The 24,623-nt window shown below is 39.7% G+C and overlaps 1 protein-coding gene across 3 annotated transcripts in view; it reads right to left on the reverse strand.

The window, feature by feature from the left end:
- The window catches only part of AGAP1 (ArfGAP with GTPase domain, ankyrin repeat and PH domain 1), a 471,115-nt gene that overhangs the window by 402,888 nt on the left and 43,604 nt on the right, over positions 1 to 24,623 (reverse strand). For all 3 annotated transcript variants that reach the window (XM_063317853.1, XM_063317854.1, XM_063317855.1), the window contains exons 2-3: positions 22,746 to 22,804; positions 15,339 to 15,426 (exon numbers count right to left, since the gene is read on the reverse strand). In XM_063317853.1, coding sequence (XP_063173923.1) covers positions 15,339 to 15,426; positions 22,746 to 22,804 — 147 coding nt within the window. The remainder of the gene's footprint in view (positions 1 to 15,338; positions 15,427 to 22,745; positions 22,805 to 24,623) is intronic.

Raw genomic sequence — 24,623 nt, forward strand, 5'->3', positions numbered from 1 at the left:
CACTCCCTAGCCAACAATACCCAGGCTATGCCCTTCCTGCCAGATTGGGTAGGATGGGTAGAAACAATTGGAGAGATATGGTCCCGTACATAACCTAGTCCTAAACCATGAAGGGCTTTAAAGATGACAACAAGCACCTTCAGTTGCACCCAGAAGCATACCAGAAGCCAATACAGCTCACGGAGCAGTAGTGTCACACAGGCCAAGTAACTGGCTCCAGTAACTGCCCACACTACTTCATTTTGCACCAGTTGAAGTTTCTGAATACTCTCCAAGGGCAGCCCCAAGTAAAGCACATTGCAGTAGTCCAGTCTGGAGATCATGAGGGCTTGAGTGACCATCAGCAAGGCCCCCTGGTCCAGAAACAGGGCAACTGATGCACAGCCCTAATGTCCTGTTCAGACTATGAGACGGCCAGGCAAAATTACTAATAAATTCTTTATTTACAACTATTTACAGCATCAAAAGTCTTTGAAATAGATTAGGCAGTGCAGTTCAATCAAGACCACCCAGGCAGTAGAGGACGACCAGGTGCGACTACAGGGTCGGATCATGGCAGAACAGCAAGGCAGAACTCAGCTAATCCTCTTAACAAGGCCGCAAGGCTTAGTGAGGCTGGATTGTGTGGCAAGGAGGAGGCTTGAGGCACAGGTGCGGAGGCTGATCCACAAAAGCTAGGCAAGACTGGACTGAAGCATCAAAATGAGGCTCCGGTCTGGAGACAAGACTGGGCTTGGCTGGAGTGTCAAGACAAGTCTCGGATCTGGAGACAAGGTTGGACTGGGCTAGAACAACAAAACAAGGCATGGAGCTGGATGTAAGGCTGTGCTCGGCTGCAACGGCAAGAACAGACTCGACTGGAGCGTTGTGTCCAGGAAGCAGGTTAGCGATGGCAGAAGGAGCTGGCTCTGATTCCGTGTAGACTACAGGCGAGGCTTCTGATTCTGGAAGGACTCTTCCCCAGGTGCTGTGAGCTCAAAGGATCAGTTGTCTCTGGCAGCTTGCTCTTGGCACGCTTGCCTTTTTAAGCGATCCTTTCCATGCCATTTCGCCTTTGCAGCCAATCGGACTGCCTTCTGAGTTGTGTGCTTCTCTGCTCTTCTCTCTCGAGCACTGATTGGAGGATTCAAACCTCCCTCTGAAGTTTGTCCAATCAGCGCCTCCGATTTCTCCCGCTCTGCAGAGTCACTCCTGGTATCTATTTCTCCAATTCCTTCCTGATAAGCTTCGTTTTCCCCTTCTGGCTCAAAATAAGTTTCATTTTTAGAGTCAGGATCTGACTCAAACCTCACACCTAAGCTGTACAAAGACCCTACTAGCTACAGCTGCTACCGGCTCTTTGAACAGTAGCCATGAGTACAGGAGGACCCCCAGATTGTGCACTGGGTCTGAGACAGTGCCACCCCATCCAAAACCAGTGATGGAAGGTCCCCAGAACCAGGAGGTCCTAAAACCCAGAGCCACTCAGTCTTGCTTGGGTTGAGCTGAAGCCTGTTGTGCCCTATCCAGGCCCCCACCAACTCCAGGCACTGAGACAGGACCTCCACAGCATCACTGAGGCGGCCTGGGGTGGAGATATAAAGCCGGGTATCATCAGCATACTCACCCCAAACCATAGGATGAACTCACCCAGCAGCTTCATGTAGATGTTAAACAGTAAGGGAGGAAGGACCAAGCCCTGAGGCACCCCACAGAGGCAGGGCCACCAGCTGGATCTCTCCCCTCCCATCAACACTGAATGGAACCAACCTGGAGGAAGGAAGAGAAACAGCACAACACCATGCCACCCACGCCCAACTCCCAAAGCCAGTCCAGAAGGATACCATGATCAATGGTACTGAAAGCCGCTGAGAGATCAACAAGAGCAAGGATGGACATAACACCCCATCCTGCTTCCACCAGAGGTCATCCAAGAGTGCAATCAATGCTGTCTTGGTCCCATACCCAGGCCTGAACCTGACTGAAAGGGGTCCAGATAATCCGCTTCTTGCAGAGTCTTCTGAAGCTGCAACACAACCATCTTCTCTACTACCTTCTCTAAAAAAGGAAGGTTAGAAACTGAATGAAAAATGTCCAGAATGGTGGGATCTAGTGATGGCCCCTTGAGGAAGAGGCAAACTACCATTTCCTTAAGAGATGGTGGAACTACCCCCTCCTTCAAAGAGGAATTAACCACCACCAGAACCCAACCACTTGCCCCTTCCAAGGAGGCCTTAACCAGCCAGGAGTGAAATAGATCTAACACATACAGTAGGTGGCTGCACTTACAGCTCCTGTCCACTTCCTCAGGCCCAACAGGATCAAATTCTCCCCAGATAACCAAGGTAGACCCAGCCCCAATAACCTCCAAGGACCTGCATCAAGGCCAGAATCCAACTTAGAGTGGATCTAATCAACTTTGTCCATCAGATGCCTAGCATACTCTTCACAGTGACCCTGTAGGTGAACCTCAAAACCATTCCCACCCAAGAGGGACTGGGTCACCTGAAACAGGGCCACTTTACAGCTATCTGCAGACGCAATAAGGGTGGAGAAATATTGGCGATTCACCACCCCAAATAATTTCCCATCCATTTTAGTTTTATGCAAAAATTTATCTAAATATCTTCCAATGTATAGATAATTACATAATTATCTGTTGGTAGATATGTTAGAATGCTATGAACAAAAGAGGGAACTCTGTGGTAATGACTTCAATTCTGAATATCTGAAAATAAGAACAGATTGTTTACCTGGAAGAGCAAGTCCTTTATGCATTCACAAGTGAGAGCTTCTATGTAAAAATATGCTACAGCTCAAGAGATTTGGCAGGAAACCTCATCCTAATGTTCTTACATCAGGCACTTACTGTCATTTTCATCGGTTTCTTAAACCAACGGAGCACTCCAAAATATACAAATGATCCAGAGATGTTTGTCAGCTACCCACAGTTACAGGCAAACAACTCATTCTTTTTCATGAACTCTGTTAATGCAGCTTCTGAATATACCAACTTTGAAACAACTGCATTGAGCTAAACTTAAAAAAAGCATGTATCCCACTTCAGTTCAAACTAAAGTGGGAATAAAACTGTTTTGTTCTAAGCATCATAATTTTGAATGCTCCAACTCTTCCCACAGCTATGAATAACTCTACTGCTACTCTTTTGGACTAGATGGGGGATATGGAAGTAGAGTGTTGAAAGGAAAGCAGTAGTTATGGCAGATAAAAGATTTCTGCAAAATTATGCTATTAAAAAACATGATCATGTCTGTGATGTCGCCAAGAGTCAACACTTCATCTGCAGTGCAAAAGTATATCTCTAAATGCACTACTCTGCTTTGCTACTAATATTGTTAAGGTTGTCTAAATACAATTTTTCAGTTGTTTTGTTGAGTTCTGGTGTGCATGTATGCACTAAATGCATTCTTATGCCTATTGTTGCACTGCAAGAATACATTTTAAAATGCTGAAACTGAAGATTCTTAGTATTGTCAATCAGCTTCCTTTTTGTCCTCCTATATTGCCAGGCTTCTTTCCTGACTCAGGATAAATTTTGCTGACTCAGGCAAAATACTTGGGCAAGAGATTGTTTTTAAAGTATTTCTGAAAACCTCTGATATAGGCTGAATTAAAACTCCCCTCCACTCATTTCAGAAGAGAAAGTTTTTAAAATAACCTTCTGAACTACTTGAACACAGAAGGAGGAAAGGTTCATCTGCATTCAGCTCTTAGTATGTAATTAACAGTAAGCGTATCATGCCACCGGAAAGAGCAAGGGATGCTGGGTCATTCAAGTACCCTTTGTTTTACTGTTCACACAAAAATGATTACAGTCATGGCACTGCAGCCAAAAGGGTGGAAGATGAGAAGAAAGGAAGCCAGGTAGATAGTTATTACATAACAGAATAGGAAAACAAGAAGTAGCAGAACAGCCAGTAAACAAAATATATCCCAAAAAGCTTACAGGGGGACAAAAACCAAAGACCAATCACATTAAGTCTGTTCACTTTTTCTGCCACCAAATTCCCCCAATCATCTAACCTGACAGAGTTGCTCAATATGGCCTGATTTTAGAAAGCTGTTTTTCAACTTTAGATGTCACCTTTCCTTTGCCCATTCCCATAATGCTATAGAAAAACTGAGTAAACAAATTGAAGCAATACCATAACCGCTGAATAAATTATCAAGAATAAAACTGGCCTGACCTCTTCCATACCCAAGTTCACCTATAACAACTCAGTTCAGAAGCACAGAAAGCTCGGAAAACTTTCTCAAAAATAAGAAACTGAAAATACAAATTCCAATGTCAAAAAAGATGGACATCAGTTTACGAAAATGATGAGACTGCATACAGGGTTTTTGCCAGAAGTTAGAGTTTTAAGAGAGAAGAGAGACTTAGTTTTATAGGAAACAGAAAGAAGTGCGCAGCCACCAGGGACTTATGTGAGGGAGGGAGGGAAGAAGGAATGGACCAAGGTAACAATGGACCAGTCAGCTTGATATCAATATGGGCAAACTCTGGAATAGACTATTGAGCAATGGTTCAATATGCATTTAGAAAAGAATGCATTATTGGCAGGAGCCAGCATGGGTTTATCAAGAATAAGTCATGCAAAACCAACCTGATATTTTTTCAGAGTGGCCAGTTTAGTTGACCATAGGAATAATGTAGTCATAATGTATGCTGACTGCAGCTGGCAAAGATTCCCAAGAGATCCTAGTAGAGAAGATGGCAAAATGTGGGCTGGATTATACTACCATTAATGGATACAGAGCAAGTAGAACATTTGTAACCAAAGAGTGCATGCCAATGCCTCAGTGTCATGTGGCAGACCACTGGATTCCATTCTAAGATCTGTACTGTTCAACTTATTTATAATTGACTTGGATAAGGGTTTAGAAAATACGATTAGCAACTTTGCAGATGACACTAAGATAAAGGGAACAGCAAACATCTTAGAGGACACTATCACGTCTCATAAGGATCTTGACAATCTTGAATAATGGGCAGAAATCAACAAGACAAATTTCAACAAGGACAAATGCAAAGTTTTTCCATTTGGCTAGGAAAACCATGCAAAAAAAAATATGGACATCTTGATGGATCACAAGTTAAACATGAGCCAGCAATTTTAGAAAGGACACTGACAAACTAGACTGTGTCCAAACAGCAACTAAATTGTTACGGGGATTGACATTTAAAAAAATATGAGGAACAGTTGGAGGCATTAGATGTGTTTAACCTGAAGAAGAGAAGACTGCATGGCGACATGATAGCTGACACTGGGCTAGAAACCAGGAGACTGTGCATTCTAGTTCTATCAAAGCCAGCTCGGTGACTTTCAGCCAGTCACTCTCTCTCCGCCGTAGAAAGAATGCAATGGCAAACCATTTCCCAAAAATGTTGCCAAGAAAACCGCATGGACCTGTCCATATAGCCACTAGGAGTCAAGACTACCTCAAAGGCACACACAAAAAAAGTGCAAGTAAACCAGTTGCTGAAATTTCTGTATCCTTAATCATTTACTGTTTCAACAAACAGCAACAGTAGTACTTTTATTTACTACGTGCTTATATTTCAGTGGAGTATAACAATACAAATCACAATGCAGTTGAGTTATTCAACAAAGATTACATCCACAGCTGTACTATAGTTTAAGCTGTATTTTTTTTTCAATCTCACTTCTGTGAGAATCTTGCTTCCAGTTAAGAAAGCAGTAGCAGGAGAGGCAAACTAGTATCTGGTTCACTAGAAAGGCTACTGAGACACTGAGCGATCTTAGGAACATCCTAAGGATATCCATGACCCTGGTTTTATGATAGTTCCATTTGCAAAATCCACATAAAACCAAGCTTGACTGGCCTCATAATCCAACTTTGGGATCTTTTCCATTGTCTTCAGACTGGAGGGAGGGGAGGAGGAGGAAAAGAGGTGGTCATGCAAATATGAAAAGCAAATGACACTTACAGCAGTGGGAGAAATGGAGACTTACAGCAGTGGGAAAAACCTCTGGACTGAAAGAGCTATTGAACAGAACACAGCAGAGATGGAAGGTGCATTCACCATCTGCTGCCAGTCATCATCAGATGGATATCCCTCTCCCAATTCCTCCCAAGGGGGCAATGGATGAGACTTTGTTAGTCCTAACTGAAACAAAGAGGGAAGCAGAGGGAGGGCCCTTCCACTTTCAGTGCCAGAAGGGCAAGAAACTTCTGGCATCTCAAGGTCCAAAGAGAGGAAAGAGAAAATATGTGGTTATGTGAGGGCAGGAGCTGGCAAGGTTAGAAGCAAAGGGGCTGAGACCACACCAGTTCATTACAGTACAAGTAGACCTTGCTTACTGACTGCCTCTTTCAATGACCATTCAAAGTTATGAGTGCTGAAAACATAACTTTATGACCAATGCCCACATTTATGTCCTTCGCAGCATTGCCATTACAGTCAGTACACATTTGTCCTGTGTCTGACCTATTTTTTTTTCTCCGCCCCTTGCATAGCAAAGAGATTGGAGAGGAAGGGATTACAAGAGAGTAAGCAGGCACACAATGGAGTGGAGGAGACAAAAAACAGATCAGGCACAGGAGAGACTGCCTGCAGAGATTGCTTGAGTTTTTTTCTTTTTTTTCCCTCCTCACTTGTTTAAGCTCTGGAGGGGGAGAACAAGCAATCTCTGTAGACAATCTCTCCTGTGCCTGACCTGTTTTTTCCTCCCCCCCTCACAGAGAGATTGGGGAGGGATTATAAGAGATTAAGCAGGCACACAATTGAGGAATGCACAGGGCTGTTTGCATAGCGCGCTTGTGGCTCCCAGCACCGAGTGCACTCGTGGCTCCCAGCACTCAGGGCTGCTAGCACCACTGCATTCCTTTCTATGTGTATTCCCATTGTGTGCCTACTCTCTTGTAATTCCTTCCTCTCTAATGAATGTAAATACAAATATTAATTCCTTCTTGCTAATTTTCCCAGCACTAGGATAAGCATTCCAAAGGGCAGGGGAGTGGTTAGGAGGCAAACAAAAGCTGAAGGTATGAAACTGATTAGTCTTGTCAGTTTCGAACCAGCTATCCCAGCACCCAGGTAAGGTTCCAAAGGGGGGGGGGAGTGGGGAAAAGGAAAGCAATCAGAGTCACATGATTTCCCACTTAGCAACCACTTCATTTAACAACAGGGCCAACTGTAGATGTTAAAGGAGGACTACCCGTAACAATGTAGAAGTGCCAATGATTTGCCCTGGCTCTCAGTCTGTTGCAATATAAGGGAGGCAGCAACAGTCTTTATTATGGTTGTTAACCAGCACAAGGAATTTACCATTCAAATATCCAAAATTAAAATGACAACATCAGGGTAATTAGGAAAAGTACATAATTTTGGCTAAAAGACATTAAATCAAAATATGTTAAGGGGCTTGCTCAGGCTACCCATATACAACAACAGCAACAGAAAAGGATTAAATATGAGCAATCTGGGTATTATGAACTTTAAAATAGCAATATAAAATGCAAATACAATACATATATATATATATATATATATATACACACATACATACACACACACACACACACACTTAGCTATTTCTCTCTATATACCGTACGTATATGCATATTTATAAATAAAACAATAAAATTATCCAAAAGGGATTTAAAAATTATAAACTTCTCTTACAGACCCCTGCCAAACCTGGGAAGGATAGAGTATAATAGCTGACATGGCAAGTATACACCAAAGCCTAAAAAGAAGTTAAAAGGTAGCCAAAAGTTAATGCTGAGCCTGAGCAGTTTCTGGCTATCCATACTCAGGTAGATTCAATTGCTCTTAATTATTCTTTGCCTGGTTCTGCATGCAGCCACACAAAACCTGGCAACTTTGTGTGTTATTTCAGAGTTGATGTCAGAAAGTAGAAATTCCTTATACTGTTATTATATCATGTAAGGGTGGGAGAAAGAGATATACAGTAGGAGAGTCTGCAATAGCTGGTTTTGATATTTTTCTTGGTATTTTTTTAGAGCTATGTCCTTGAATTTCTGACTGCAAGCCACATAGTACAAACTTTGGTCTGAAAGAAGCCTGACATACACCACCCATTTCCTTCAAATATTTCTTTTATAATTTGATCCTCATTCATGTGACAATATGACCTCAGCATATCTCTATCATGCTAGTCACTCACTTCTTTAATCAATCCACAGTAATTCAGCACTCATTCATTTTTGACCCTGTTTTTTACATACATGCTTTTTTAATAATCCATTCCCACTACATTCTTTCATGTTTTTTCTGACATACCCAACTCCTACTTCCATATCACTAAGTGGGCAGAAATTCACTCTCAGCTATAACCATTTTTGCTTATTTTGACCAACAATAATTCCTTGCAAGAAATTATACAGTACTACAGGTAGTCTTCACTTAACAATGGTAATTGAGCCCAGAATTTCCGTCGCTAAGCCATGTGGTTGTAAAGTGAGATGGCATCGATTAGCAACAGCAATCCTGGCAATTCCCATTGCCATTGTTAAGTGAATTTTACCCATCATTAGCCTGAGCACCCATCCCAATCCAAACCATTCCAGGCTTGGTTCCTTCCAGCCCCGAACACTGCCTTCAACTGCCCCCCCATCTCCCCCCACCCACCTATCTCCCCTGACCTTTTGGAAGCCCTGCACCCTGCCTTGAGGGGCGGCAAGCCGAGCCACACCACACGAAGCCACTATCCCATCCCAGCCACGTGAGGCCACTGCCCCAGCCGCACAAGATCACCCGTCCCAGCCATACCGCACAAGGCCACCTTTGCAAAGCTCTTTGGAAAGCTCCAAAGGCTCTGAGAAGATAGCATAACTTTAGAAGACAGTGTTCTGAAGGGGGCCACGTGGAGGAAATGTTCACCGGAGATGCTGGGTCCGAAAAGGACTCAGCAAGGGATCCAGGCACTTCTCCTTTGCCTGCGGTGGCTGGGTGAAAAAGTCGAAAGGTAGGTGTGGGGAACTGGCAGAGGAGGCAGCTGGATGAAGAAATGCAGGCTGGGTAGGCTGGAGCCTATGGTGGCTTGGCTTGGTGTGGGGAGTGGGTAGCTTGGCACAGCTGGGACAGCTGGCCTTGCGTGGAACGGATGGGATGGGTGGTCTGGTGCGGCTGGGCTTGCCGCCCCACAAGGCAGTATACAGGGCTTCCAAAAGAGATGGGGGCGAGAAAGGTGGGTGGGGGAGTTGAAGCACCCCCACAGTCGTAAATCTGGGTGGGCTGCCAAGCACTCAAATTTTGATCACATGACTGCAGGGGTGCTGCAACAGTCATAATTTCAGGCACAGGTTGTAAGTCCATTTTTTCAGCACTGTCATAATTTCGAACAGTCACTGAATGAACAGTCGTTAAGTGAAGACTACCTGTATCAGCATTCACACATCTTAAAATCTATCCATTTCCCCATCTTTAAAGATTCTACCAAGATACCCAAATTCGTCTATTTGCTTTCGTGTTTTGCCACTTGTAACTGTTCACTCCAGTTTCCTTGTCAAACACTACTACCTTGGTCACTGATACATTAATTTTCGTATCTGTACTCCTTGTTGCATATCACAATCTAACATTTGCTACAAATCATTTGAACTCTCAGGTATCATCTACACACAAAATCCCCATCCAAAAGCATCTCTTACATATTTATTTATAAACACATTAAACAACCAAGATGGCTTTGTCTTACTTCTTACTCAATGTTGTACCATTTGCTAAGCATTCCACTTACTCTTACACGTGTTTTCTTTCTATCATATACCAGATGCAATTTAAAGTGCTATAAGACCCATAAAATCCTTTATGGCTTGTCACCTGGGTACTTGCAGCAACACTTGCTCCACCTGGAACCAGCCTGACCTATCAGATCATCTCACGAGATACTACTCCTAGTTCCCCACTTTTGGAAAATAAGGAAAAGATGAGGTTAGGAGGCACTGTTTTTTCACTAGCAGCACCAGTTCTCTGAAGCAGTCTTCCAGTGGAGATCAGATTGACTCCCTCCTTGACTCAGGAAGATGAAGATTGAGCTGTCCTATACAGCATTCTAGTTAGATGGGGCAATCTTGTATCTTTCTTTTATTTTTAGTGTTTATCTGGATCTACAGGGACTGTTTCTTATTTTTATGTTTACTACAGATGTTTTAAACCCTTTTATATCATGTATCCAACCAGTCTTTGGATAAATATTCACTGGCTGAAACTACTCCACAGCCCTGTCAGTCTGGTCCACCTAATACTGGTAGATATTTTCAAATCCTCCTTGGAATAAGCAGTCTAAAGGAAATGGAACTATTATGGCTTTTCCAGTGATACTATTTCACCATTAGGGTCAAATCAAGCTAAATTAGCCTTAAGACAGAGGATTTTAGACATAGGTCAAACAGAAACTGTTGGCTTCCCATAGGATATATTTATAAATAATACAATTTTAGCTCTTAAACCAGCTTCCTAAGTATACAAAATTTTGATCCCTACTAAATTCAGGGATTTAGGGAATCCTTTAAGGAAGTTAAGAGTTTTAACCTTAGCCCATTTTAATACCTTCCCCATAGCTGTTTTGAAAGAGAAACAGAAGAAAATTTCTTTTAAAGCATGATATTGTCCCTATGGCACAGGTGTGATAGAAACTAAGGTCCATGTACTTCTTTACTGTCAGTTTTAAAGGGACATTCATCACCAGCTGATTACCCCGGTCTTTAATGACTCTTCTGGGGCATTCTGATATTTTTTCTTTACACTGTTAGATAATTAACCTAACCATATCTCTTTAAAAGTATTGTTACATTATGTGTAAACTCCACCCCCAAATGGCCAGTAACAGTTATAAACACAGTTAGGTGTTAATTTTTTTCATGTTATTTTTATACAGAATATTGTACCTATTTGCCACATTTTATATTCTTCGGCATTGGAGCAATCAGATTGATTAAGGCAGCACCCATTCATCTTTTAGATTCTCTGTTATTCCCTTTAAGCCCTACCTAGATTTCTGCATCATAGTATTAGTATTACAATCACACCATTAATACATATTCAGTTTGAAATTACTTGTAAATTTTAGTAATTTAGGGATTTTATATACTGTCTAGCCATTTATATTTTGACATTTTTACAATTATATATAGTTTTATATAATAGTATACATCTTATATAGATTTGTATAATTACCATTGATTTTGAAATCCCAAATATATATATAACCTTAATAGTATTGGTATATATTTCTATATTTGTGCTAGTTTTAAACCCTAGTTATTTTTATAGTATGTAGGTTAAATTATTGGCATAATGGGATGGCTTTTATTTTAGCACTGAATGTAAATTTTGCAGGTCACTGACTGAAATGAAGGATTACTATTACTACATATAAAATACTGACAATATATTTGGATTGCAGGAGGATACAAATGTAATGAATGAATGAATAAATAAATAAATGTCCCACTTGTTGGATTTAATAACCAACTTTCAACTCTATATTCACAAAAATGATTCATAATTCAAGACTATTCACATCATCATACACTTTCTCTAAATCAACAAACATATAGCATACTTTCTCAAATCCACACATTTCTCACTGTGAATAAATCTGTTAAATGGGAAGACCAAGGTTATTGGTACAGAATAGATAAGATTTTTTTTTCAATGTCCTGCTTTGGCCAAAAACATTGCCTCTGTTTCAAGAAACATTAGTGCTGCAATCAACAGCTTTGTACCATGGCAATGATTTGCAGAAAGTCCAGTGTGAATGGAACATCATTCCTTGCAATTATAGTGATACAAAGCTCTTTCCCCCCATCCCACATAAATTTCATTTTTAATCACCTTAACACAGAATATTCAAAACTCAACCTATATATTCTAAGTAGTTCTACTGAATCACTATCAATCATTTCCTCACTTTTCACTGTGTATCTGATAACCCGAAGAGGATCTGAAGACTTAGAAGAATTATCTGTCATGTACCTTCTACAAAGAAATATTTAGGTGTTAATGGTGTATTTTTCTAACAGATATTTCCAAATAAATAAAAAGTACCATCAACTTTGTCAGGGACTATACTATAGAAGTTTGCAGACTGCATAATATAAATGTGGAGATCAATTTTATTTATTCTCTAATATATCCTAGGGGCATACGAAATGTTTCATTTCAAACTGTTTCGCGTGTGAATTTTAACAAAACTTCCTATTTCAAGTAGAAAATTACTGCTACAAGTGTGAAGCAAATAGTTTTGAATATTTTGGAAGTGCTTTGAGTTTTGAACAGTGCTCTCATATGAAGCAGAGCTGTTAGAGGCACTTCCAAAATACTTAAAATAGCCCACTTGTACTACAAGCAGAGTTTTATCCTCAAAATCAGACATTTTTCAAAGTTTTGCACTCAAAGCAGTTCAAATCAGAATGTGTTTAATACCCAATCTGTTCCTCAAGCTCATAAGTAACACTCTGTTTTTCAAATCTGAGTTTACACCTCGATTTATTTTTCTAAATCACAGGCTTCTTTCATTTCAGAATGCCAAAAAGCATACAATGATCTAAAATTTAGAATGATTTTCCAGATGAACATCTTAATGTAAACATCAAGCATTTACTTACACAGTTATATTTAAACAGGTAAAACTCTTTCAATTAATAATGGGAATAGCCATGCAATCCTGACCTCCAAATTCCCCGTACTTTACTCCCTGAAAAAAAATGCAGCTCATTTAAGAAAGAGCTTGAAGATGGAATGAGCTGCACTTTTTCCCAATGTACCGTTGTACTGTCTACTAGTAATAAAATTGTTATACTAGATCCTTATTTTAAAAATAGCCTCATATACAGGTGGTCCTCGCTTAACAACCACTCATTCAGTGACCATTCGAACTTGCTTCGGCACTGAATGAGTGGCACTTACAACCAGTCCTTGGAGTTCCAGCCATCATAGCATCCCTGCAATGATGTGATTGCAATCCAGGTACTTGGTCCTTGGCTCATGATTACAACGTCACAGCATCCCACAGTAACATGGTCGCCACCTGTGACTTTCAGTGCTGGTTTCCTACAAGCAAAGTCAATGGGGAAGCTAGAAGGAGATTGCAAATGGCAACCACATGACATCCTCGCTTAACGACCCGCAGTGAATCACTTAACGATGGCAACCAGAAGTGCTGGAATTGCCATCGCTAAGCAGCACGGTCACATGAATCACACTTTAAAAACGCACCACTTAGCTATGGCAGATCCAGTCCCAATTGCCGTTGTTAACCGAGGACTACCTGTACTTAAATTGTTTGAGCTTGGCTACAATAGATTTGTCTCAGTTCTTTTGTGGTAAATTTTATTTGTATTTCATTTTGTTCCATGCATAACTGTTATTAATGATAACTGATCCATAAACAAAACATATTTCAAGGGTATTGAATTGCTTGTGGCATACCTGCCTAAAACAGCAAAAGCCATTGATAAACACTGAACATTATTCAATAGGATTGCATTCTTCTCCCACCCCATCCCACTGATTGCATTCTCAAGAAGAGGTTTCAGGGTTAGAAAGACAAAACAAAACTTTGCCTCTGAACTAAAACCAAATGCTATTTCTTGCTACCCCAAATATGGTTAGCACACAAACTTAAAGAGCACCCTAAAAATGGTAATTTCAGACAAATGTTGCTACAGACACATGATCTACATATGACTGTTGCTAGGAGACATCCACAGCATGTAACAACAGTGAGATGTGTTCTTAACGTGAAACGAAATGGAAAACAAAATGGTACACAAAGGGGAAATAATACAAAAGCTTTGCTTCCTGTCTTCAAAACAAGAGCTGCTATGAAGAGGACGTATAGTTACCTGCATCCATATCTGCAAAGAATGGAACAGCCAGTAAGGAAAAGAAGGAACCAGAAATTCAGTGTCTCAGGTAGATTTAAAAGTTCATAAGGAGAACAAATACAAATAATCAAGATATTAATTTTAGTGAATGTCACCTTAAACAGATATTACTATGATTCATATTCCAATCTATATTCATTAACCTGAATTCAACTGACAAAAAATTTCAGTTACACATCAGTGTACGTAAAAGTTTAATGTCAGAAACTAACTGGATACAATAACTAAAGGAAGAAGCTACATGCAAAATATATCTTTGAATGTTTCATGATATGTAATATCAGGGAATATACCTAAGATTATAGTGAATGTAACTTGCAATAATACAATTATAACTTGTACTGATAATCTGACACGTAGTCTAGAGGCAAATTCTGCATCAGATGAATTTACTGCTCACATAGTTGCAAGTAAATGCGTAGGTAATATCAGACATGTTTTTTTGGCTGGGAGAGATATACAGCAGAGGTAGGCAAAAATAAGTGTGAGGACACCAATGGGTTTCCAGATACCTCTTTCGGTACTTACGAGATTCACTGTCCCACCTGACATTTTCTTAAAATTATTCCAATTAATGAATAATAAACAATCAAATATTGGAAATTTTCATATTATAAAGTAAAAACCTCAAGCATCACTTCTATTTAAGGAAAACCCTGGCCCCATTTAAGCCCTCATTTAGGTATTTTGGAGGCTACAGCTCAGGGCTTTATTCTTAAGTATACCCTCTATCCCACAAAGTGTACCTATCTACTATTTTACGGATAAGCAAAGCCCACTCCCCAATAGCAGCCTATTTGAGAGAGGCTCTTTGAGATGCTTTCAAAATTCCAAATGTGCTTACAGCTTCAAAAAGGTTGCCTATCTCTGAAATCCACTGGAAAAGACCATGCATTCTAGTTGGCTCTGATAGTTTTAAGACCTCATATATCAAGATGCCTTATATGAAACAAGTCATATTACTAGTTTGATCTCTTTAAGAATACATGCAAGTAAGCATGGAAAATGCATTTTCAATTAATGTGTAATTTACTTTGTATGCTAATATTTCGTATCTGACTATTGTTAAAACCCAGTGTAAATGTTAAAACAGGGGTGGACAATCCACAATCAACAGGCTGCAGACAGTTCCCCAACAATTAAAGACCACTGAAATTGCACTGCTTAGACTCAGCAGCAAACAGAAGCATGATTTCCCTTTATTGGGGGGAGGAGAGACTAAATAAAATAAAAGCTATCAAGCTAATTCAGCAATTAGTGTGGAATAAATTTAATAAAATGTTGTGTGAACCGTAACATAGGTGTAAAATAAAACACCTAACTCCCCTGAACCATTCACCCCAAATTCCTGAAATTTCAGTCCTGTTCATTTGCATGACACTTGGTAACTGCCTGCCACCTTTGTCCATCCCTGGTTTAAGAACAGCCTGCTTGTAAAAGTTTATTAGTCATTTTACCTTCTGGTGATTCCTCCTGGACATAAGTACCAGTCAGATAACGATGTACAAGAGCAGATTTACCACTAGCTAAATTCCCCACAATTCCCTGTGGAGATAAAATATGAGAGTTAGTTTTTATTTAAATTCTTGAATGAATTTGCAAACAGAAGTAAATAGAAACTGTCCCAAGATATGTACATTACTGTAAGTGATACATTAATACTAAATTCCTAGATATTTATATCAGCTTATGCCCAAAAGGTAAAAATAAAGAGTAACAAATCATAACCAGGCACAGGTACCAAGGGTTAACTACACCTACAGATACTATCTAAATGCCAGCAATAAATGCACTCTTTTTAATAACTGCAGAAAGTCCTTTGGAATAGCTGTGTCTTTTTAAATATCAAAAACTCCCCAAAGCTTCTCTATAATTGCTAGCTTCAGGAAGGTAGGGAGATTCCTCCACAATTTTAGCTTCCCTTCTCTAAATTTCTATAAATGTAACAGACTCTAAGATGGCTTGCAGGTGCAAAAGGCTCTCCCTAAGACAGAAGTGGGAAAACATTTGCAGCTAGAGGTCACATTTAACTTTTTGAAGAAAACAAGGACAACAGTGCAGTAAGGAAACTGGTGGGACAGTGTCATGCTTACAGACAAGGCTAGATTTTTTCTATGTATTCCTAAATTTAATAGAAAAATTTGCTAAGGCAAAGTTCTTTGGTTTTTTTAATCATGTTAAAACAATTTTAGGGCTAACAGTGATGAGCCATAGTGCCAGTTTCCTGTAAGCATATGCAATTTATATCCCAGTGCAGGATTATATCAACAATGGAATTATTCGCAAAAATAATCTGGACTGCTGTAAGTAATTCAGACAAAGTTATATAAAACAGAATACCTTAGCAACCAAGAAAGAAATGTCTGTAAGAGCTGAAAGTGATGACATGGAAACCAGTAGTTCTCAACTAAATAAAACCACTGCTGAAGCATTAAGCTGATAGTTCACACACTGAATGATGGGAAGAAAATGGTTAAATTTTTATTAACTTGATCCACTAATTGCTGATGAAGACACCAGTGCTTTGATATACTGTAGTATCAGAAAGAAGCTGCAATTCAATAGACCAATTAGCCCAAATTATGAACCACCTAGCCAAGCAAGTGAGGCAGAATCTTCCACAAACAGTAGCTCCCATACCAATCCTGGTCCAAGATCCAGCAGTCATTCCTGTACCAGCCACAGTCCTCCAATACCAAGCACCTGCCTCACCTCCTGAGAAATATTATGGTTATCCAAGCAAATTTTTCCCTAACCCTGAGTAGGTTTTATAGCTATTCTATAACAGAAGGAGCTACAAAATGGGCATATGCACATCCTGATGAGGACGAACTTGGACTCAGATAACTATACCAACTTTATGGACTAACATCAATGATCCTGAGGATTACGTTCAAGAAAATGATCACCATCTGCAAAATGTGTATCCTCCAACTTTCAGCTACAGGTAGTCCTTGGGTTACAACCACTCGTTGAGTGACCAAAATTACAACTGAAGCGGACTTACAACCAGTCCTCGAAATTGCGGCCATCAAAGCATCCCCACAGTCACACGATCATGATTCAGGTGCCTGGCAACCAGCTTGAAATTATAACAGTTGCAGTGTCCTGTGGTCACGTGATCACTCCATAGTGCCTACCCGCCAACCTGCACTCCCTAGCACCTACCTGTAGCACCCGCCTGCCCGTCTGTAGCTCTCACCTGCCAGCCTGCTTGCCTGGGACTCCTGCCTCTTCCCATGTTGCAATCACATGAGGTCTTCACTTAACAACCTGCATGATCCTGGGGTTTCAATGGCAACCGGCACTGCTGTTGCTAAGTGATGCAGTCATGTGATGTCACACTTCACAACTGCATCGCTTAGCGACAGAAATTCTGGTTCCAACTGCTGTCATGACTTGAGGACTACCTGTATTAGCTCAGGATGTGGGCTGGAATGAAAGAGGCTTAAATAACCTATTTAAAAAGCAACTACCAGATGAAATATGAGATGAATTCATTTGTTACAGAACCCCAGAAACTTTGCATTAATGCTTTGGTATCACTGGAAGACTTGAGAATTGCAACAGAATTTAGGTGGGAAAAGAAGACACGAATAATCTCTTTTGTTGGCCTCTCCGTCTCCCACCACTCCCACAATGTATCAGAGAATTCAGAAACTGAACCCATGTTGCTGAGAGCTATCAAAGCTTCACTTTCTGGCTGAGAAAATCTGAACCTATGAACTTATAGCTTATATTTACATTGTGCAGAATACAGTCACTCTGTGAGCCCATTGCTAAGATCCTGCTTCCAAAGAATCAACCAACTTGTGGGGTAGATCCCCTAAACAATCCAGATCTGGCCTATCAGGAAACAACTCCAGGGGCATCCAGAAACAGCGGGGGCCAGACGTGTAGAGCTTTAGTTCCTGTTATTCTACAGTCCCACAAACCTCATCTCTGCAGGGCTAGCACCATGGACAACTTCATTGGAACTTGCATCACATGCAAATGCATTCTATTAATTTAGTTGCACATGCATGCATGTATACACACACATTAGGGATGAGACTACTGATGGCTGACTCTCATGTTGAGGACTCATCACAGAGTGCACAGACTGGCACTATTCACCACCAGCAAACATCAGAAGACCCTGCAACTTTATTCAGTGGAGTCCCTGGTGCTCTCTGAGCTTGGTTATTTGCTTGCAGACATTTCATTACCCCGCTAGGTAAAGTCATTGGAGCACCAAGGACTCCACGGTTCAACCGTGAGCTACATATATTCTCTTCTATTGGTACTTTATTTAGTCTTCTATTACATTTTCCAATAACCTTGGGAGTGAAGTGGCTTCAGACACACAATCCATATAGTTACTGGAACAAGGATATCATTTTTGTAATTCTCTGGTATGCAAAACTCAAAAGTCTAGAGAGTCCACACTAGTCATCATACTGTAGCAGGAACTCTCTACCTTGCCTACCAAATATGTAGACTGCGTGGATATATTTGGAAAGGGGAGTAAAAGACCATGGAGCAGTCTGCCTTAGGAAGTTTGGACTCCTCTTCAATGGCAGGCATTAAACAGAGGCAAGATGGCTGGATGGCTGGGGATGCTATCATATTGGATCCCTGCATTGGGCAGGGAGTTGGACTAAATGATCTGCAAAGTCCCCTTCCAAGCCAATTTTAGGATTCTGATATTCTGTTCTCCACATTGAGCAAGTCTAGGCAATTCTTCAATGTTTGTATTACTTCAACTTCCAAGTTAAGATACAGAAATGCACTTTTAATCTATCTTATTGGGCTATCTGGACTACCATTTTTCCTTGAAAGGAATTCAGATGAATCCAACTAAATCTCAGTCATTCAGATCTCACCCGTCCACCCCTTCCTTATACCGGCTGATGGGAGCTGTACTTTGAGATCTTTGGAATTTATGTTCTTTTTGGTTCCAGGGTCTGCTTTGCATGGAGAAATGCAGCTGTTCTGCTGCTGTGTTTTTTGTTCTTTAACCCAAGGCATCCCAAATCTGCCAATTAATCATCCTCCCCAACTTAAAAGAAAAATCTCAAAAACTAATAGTACACTACTAGCATTTAACTCCAATTGGAAAGCATAAATATCTCATAAGTACTCTTCAAAATGCTGGATGGGCTACCCAGGTTGTTTAGTGAGCACAATTTGGACTGGCAACTTGGTCATTAGTATTCTTTGTAGTTTTATGTATATGTTGAAAAAAAATAATAAAGCTTTAAAACAAAAAAAAATGCGAGGACTGGTTGTAAAGTTACTTTTTAATCACAGTTGTAACTGCGAACCATCACTAAATGAGGCAAATGAGGACTACCTATAATCACAGTTTTTCCTACAGGGTGGACTTGTAAAAAAGTTGTCCCTTTCTGGAAGAAAGTATTTAAAGAAATCAGAATAAGGACAAAAAAGGCATTCCAGGATTGAGATTATTATATATTTTCAAGGAAGGTTACTATTAAGTTAAACAAAAAGGAACTTACTGTATTTTTATTCCTAGCTGCTAAATCAATAATTACTCAAAGGTGAAAATTCTTATAAAATTAATCACTGGACAAAGGGACTGCTAAGGTATGATCAATTGCTACTTCTGAAGAAGTCACTGATAAAATCTGAATATTAAATTCACAGAGAAATGAATCACATTTTTATTGGATCCAGAAAGATTAAGTTAGTAGTGATTATGGGAACTAGACATTAATTTTGAGATATACTGTTCTTAGATGTTATCTTGTATTCCTGTTCCTTTTTCATCTTACAGAATGTTAAATGAAAAAGATAAAATTTAATTTAATTTTTAAAAAATCCTATCCTTGCCTTTGGAAGGGTGTTCAGCAGATGTTCAGTCTAGGGTGCCCTGGCTCTGCTGCAGAGTAATAATGAAGAGTGATGACTTACCTAAAAGCTAACATTAGAGAAAACAAAATTCATCTTTTTACACTTAAATATATTTTGTACAAAACTATCACTACCCCTTTTCATTCTTTTTTATGTTATCTATTTATTCAAGTTTATACCCCTAACCAAGTCGCAAATTAGTAATGATTTTTCAAATCTATTCTAACTTCATATTATTTATTCCACCATCACCTGGCTTCATAAAGTTGTGACATGCTCAATAATCCAAACAAAGAACCCACAAAACCAGTGTTATATGGTCTCCTCTACATTATGCCTGAAATCCACAAAGAGCAAATGATAAGAGAATACAGCTAATAAGTACTCTTTTAGCCAAAATAAGTATTTCCATCTGTATATTTGACTTAAAGGAACATTTAATATGTTGCACATCCCACTTTTGCAATCTAAGGATACAGAATAGGTCAGCAACTTTTCTCACAGGTTATATATATAATCAGGGCAAGGATTTCTATGACCTAAAATGTTAGAAATATGCAAGCATTTATGACCTTAAAACCGTTGAATATGACCAATTAAACCAAAAATATGACTTTTAAAGCAAAAATATGACTTTACAATTTTTCTGAAATTAGCACCCAGTTTTTAAAAATCTGTGCTCACGCACACACACACAAATTAAAAGGCTTACTCTTCTTCACTTCCAGTGCAGAAGTGCTAGTATTGAAGGAATCAAATGAACATTTTGAGAGTAAAATGGTCATCCCTGGATTAGTTTTCATTAACAGCAGAATTGCATTGGATGACCACATGCATCCTGAGGTTATATGTTCTTGTATCTGGAGAAACTCTGTTCAATATCACAAGAGGTTATAGGAACAAATTTGAAAAAAGCAAACTCATCTGGAGAAAATTCTCGCTCAAAGTCTTCAAATTTTGCTTTGAGTCCATTTAGAACATTACTTATTTTGCAAAGTATTGAAAAACCCAGATTATACTACCAGCACTCTTCGCAGTTTATCACTAATTTTCTCAGCCACTTTCCCCTTTGCTTGCTTTAAATCACTGTTTGTTTTACAGTGTTCAGTGCATCACTAAGTTCCATTCCTACAGTTTCAAGGCGGGTGATTGCTCTTGATAATCCACTGCAGTTAGATCCTGTATATGCTAAGTTTCCAGCCAAGATTTCAGAAAAGGAATCTTGCACAATCTTGATGGAGGAAGATTCACAACAGTCAAATTCTTTAACTATCCGCTGCAAGGAAGCATAATTTGTGAAATAATACATAGCTGCACCCAGCCAAGTTCCCCAACGTGTCACAACAGGTTGGGGAGGGAGAGCCGAAGTAGGAGCAATTTCTTTGAACTTTTGTACTCGAAGTGGAGCTTTAATGAACATTTTTTTCCCATTCAAAATTATCTTATCTACATCAGGATAGTTGCTTCGAATCTCTTCAGCCACTCTGTGTAAACCATGTGCAAGGCATGTGGTATGGATCATTTTTGGATAAAGAAGTTTAAGTCCCTTGGCTGTTTAGTTGTGTATAGAGCAGCATCTATTACAAAGACAAGGATATTTCCCCTTTTTACACCATCTGGCCAGAGTAGTTTCATAGAATCGTCAAAGAGCATAGCAACAGTGGAATTGTTTACTTTTTGTAGAGTTTCACATGTTAGAAGAAATACTTCACCAGGCTTGTCACATTTCAGAGTGCCAATAATAACATTGGCTACATATCTTCGATTTACATCACTTGTTTCATCTAATGAAACCCGTATCTTATTGTTGTCAACAGCAGATCTTATCTTTGCTAACACATCTTCATAGCAGGCAGAGATGTAATTTTTCCTTACAAATGATTCATTTGGAATTGGATGACTGGTGTACTTCTCCAAAAAATGCCTGAGGCTACCACTACCTAACTTCCTTAAGGGAATATCTGAAGTAACCATCATTGTACAGAGATCCTTACAAAATTCTGACTGGTATTTGATGACCCTGCAGTTGAAGAAGCTCCTCTCTCAAAAAGGAGACGTTGCCTGTTCTCAGTGAAGGTAAATCTTGCTAAACAACTCTTGTGTTTCTCAGTGTCACAATGTTGTTGAATATTAAAACACTTTTGGGCTGATACCTTAACACACCTGAGTTGGGGAGCAAATGAGAAAAAAAAGGGGGGGGGCAAAATCTCACTCTTTTTTTCAGGCCCGGTCAAGGGAGAAGCCTCTGCCTGCTGAAGTCATTTTAAAAAAGGTTACTCTCCCTCTCTTACACACACACACACACACACACAGCCCTGAGTTGGGGAGCAAAGAAGAAAAAGAAAAAACCGGCAAATTCTCACCGTTTTTTCAGGCCCGGTCAAGGGAGAAGCCTCTGCCTGCTGAAGTCATTTTAAAAAAGGTTACTCTCCCTCTCTTACACACACACAAACACAGCCCTGAGTTGGGGAGCAAAGAAGAAAAAGAAAAAACAGGCAAATTCTCACCGTTTTTTCAGGCCTGGTCAGGGGAGAAGCCTTTGTTTCCACCTCTCTCTCTCTCACACACACACACAGCTCCCTGAGTTAGGGAGCAAATAAGAAAAAGAGAAAAACAACCGGGCCAATTCTCACTTCCTTTGCTGGCTTGAACTTGCTGGCTTATCAGGAGGGTTGCCAATGACCAAAATATGACCAAAATATGACGTTTGTTACAAAATTAAGCCGAAATTTGACGTAACACCTTTAAAAAGTCAAAATATGACTTTTCAGGCAAAATAAAAAGCATCTAATTCTCACTAGATTACTCTAAAACATGTTTTAACTTACTTATAAATTCAAATAAACGTTCCAGAAAAAATATGACATGTCATAGAAATCCTTGCCCTATATATAATGATGTTTAACAATATTTAAAGAGCTGAAAGAAACAAATCATTCATCTAAACTACCCACAGGCATTAAATACATTTTAAAATGAAGAAGTATACACATTGAGAACTTACTTACCACTTTTAGTTCTGGCACTGATCGACTTAGTGTCCATTCCTGGCTATTTACAAAGGCATCTGTAAAATTGAACATTATATTTTTATTTTAACTGTGTACTATCATCACTGTGACTTAGTCTATTAATTGGAATGAAAGAAATGAGAAAAGTTTCATTGGCATAAAGAAGTTTTCCTCACTTCTGCTTCAGCTCTATTCCAAAATCTTTTTCTATTCTTGAGTCTATGAGATGAAGTATGAAACAGCTGCAATGGATAAAAGAACTGCAGAATTTGTAGGGGCAACTTATACCATTGAGAAGGTACTTCTGCTCAAGCAAGATATCTTTGATTCCAAATGTCTCTCTCTAAATTACATTTTAACAAAGTAACCCCATTTAATACTTCAACTTCACTAATGAGAGCTCAATTTGGAAAACAGATGATACTACAGTCCATAAGTTGTTTTCTTTGCTGAGGAACTTAACTATAAAAAAGTATTAAATACTAGGAATAGCCATGTGGGTTTTGCCTATGCAACACTTAATAGCATGAAAGAAAAAGGGTAAAGGACTTTGCACCACAGTAGCTACCTCTGGCAACAGAATACATACATACATACATACATACATACATACATACATACATACGTATAATTATGCTATGATTGGGAAGGATAAATCATGGCATCACTGTAGTGATGGTTGCAGCCAAGCTATGGTTGGCAAGAAAGCACTAAGTGCACCCCAGTTACTAATTTGTTGAGCCTACTTACTCCCTGAGCCAATTAATAATGCTTCCATAGTTAGAACTGGGTATGCCAACAGCTGCACAAAAGCAAAAGTATCAGGCAATTCTCAAACTATTTCTATTTCTCCAACCTCAGTTCTTCAAGCAACACAAAATCAAAACGTCTGCTATATATCATCAATATGTTGTAAACCGCCCAGAGTCCCTCTGGTGGGAGGAGATGGGGGGTGACAAATTAGATAGATAGATAGATAGATAGATAGATAGATAGATAGATAGATAGAGTATAAATGTTCCTCTCAATTGCCCAGTTATTACTTTTACAAGGGTGTACTACAAGAAAAATTTACTACTAGGTACCTAATATTAAATTGTCCCATGATAATATAATCCAACAAAGCTAGGTTGATGTCATGCTCCCAGATCAAACGTTCCCAGAACATCTGATCGGACTCGCATGCATCTAGTCAACACATGTCAAAACTTGCAAGTTGATAGAAGTGGGAGGAGACAAGCCAGGAGTGTGACAGCATCTTGTTTAGGCTATCTTTGGCATCCAAGGTCAAGCTGCCGAGCCGCTAGAGACATCTGCACAAACTGAATGACCTGGCACGAGAAGGGGGGCTGCATACTGAAGGAGGGGAGGGGACTAACTTCATGGGGCTGTTTAACTTGGAGAAAGCACAGGAACTTCAATTCACAACTTTTTCACTGTACTGCATACTACACTCCATTAAAGACATTTCTACTTTAATCGTATATGAATCGAATTTAATGGTAAGCTGAGTAGGGCAGTCATCACATAAAGTTGTGAATCATCAGTCCAACTCTACCTGGAGATGCATGTACCCAGAAGAGAGTCCAGATTCTATAAACATCTGGAGATCCAACTCCACTAATGGAGGAAGAAGGGACAATGATTCAACTGATAGAACCAGAGGCGGTAGCTGAATCGATGGCTGGATCCAACGAAGATTCGGAGACAGAAGCTGTGGGAATCTCCCTACCTCTGCAAAGCTGTACTGTGGAGCTAGACACATAATTGATTACTCTGGATGTCACTCAAGGTTCCGCATCCTGGCTCCAGCCATCGGGTCACCTGGAACTCAAGGGAGTGGAATGGACGCCCCTGGAGATCAACAACAAAGCA

Source organism: Candoia aspera, chromosome 1 (assembly GCF_035149785.1).
Source record: "Candoia aspera isolate rCanAsp1 chromosome 1, rCanAsp1.hap2, whole genome shotgun sequence".
NCBI classification, from domain to species: domain Eukaryota; kingdom Metazoa; phylum Chordata; class Lepidosauria; order Squamata; family Boidae; genus Candoia; species Candoia aspera.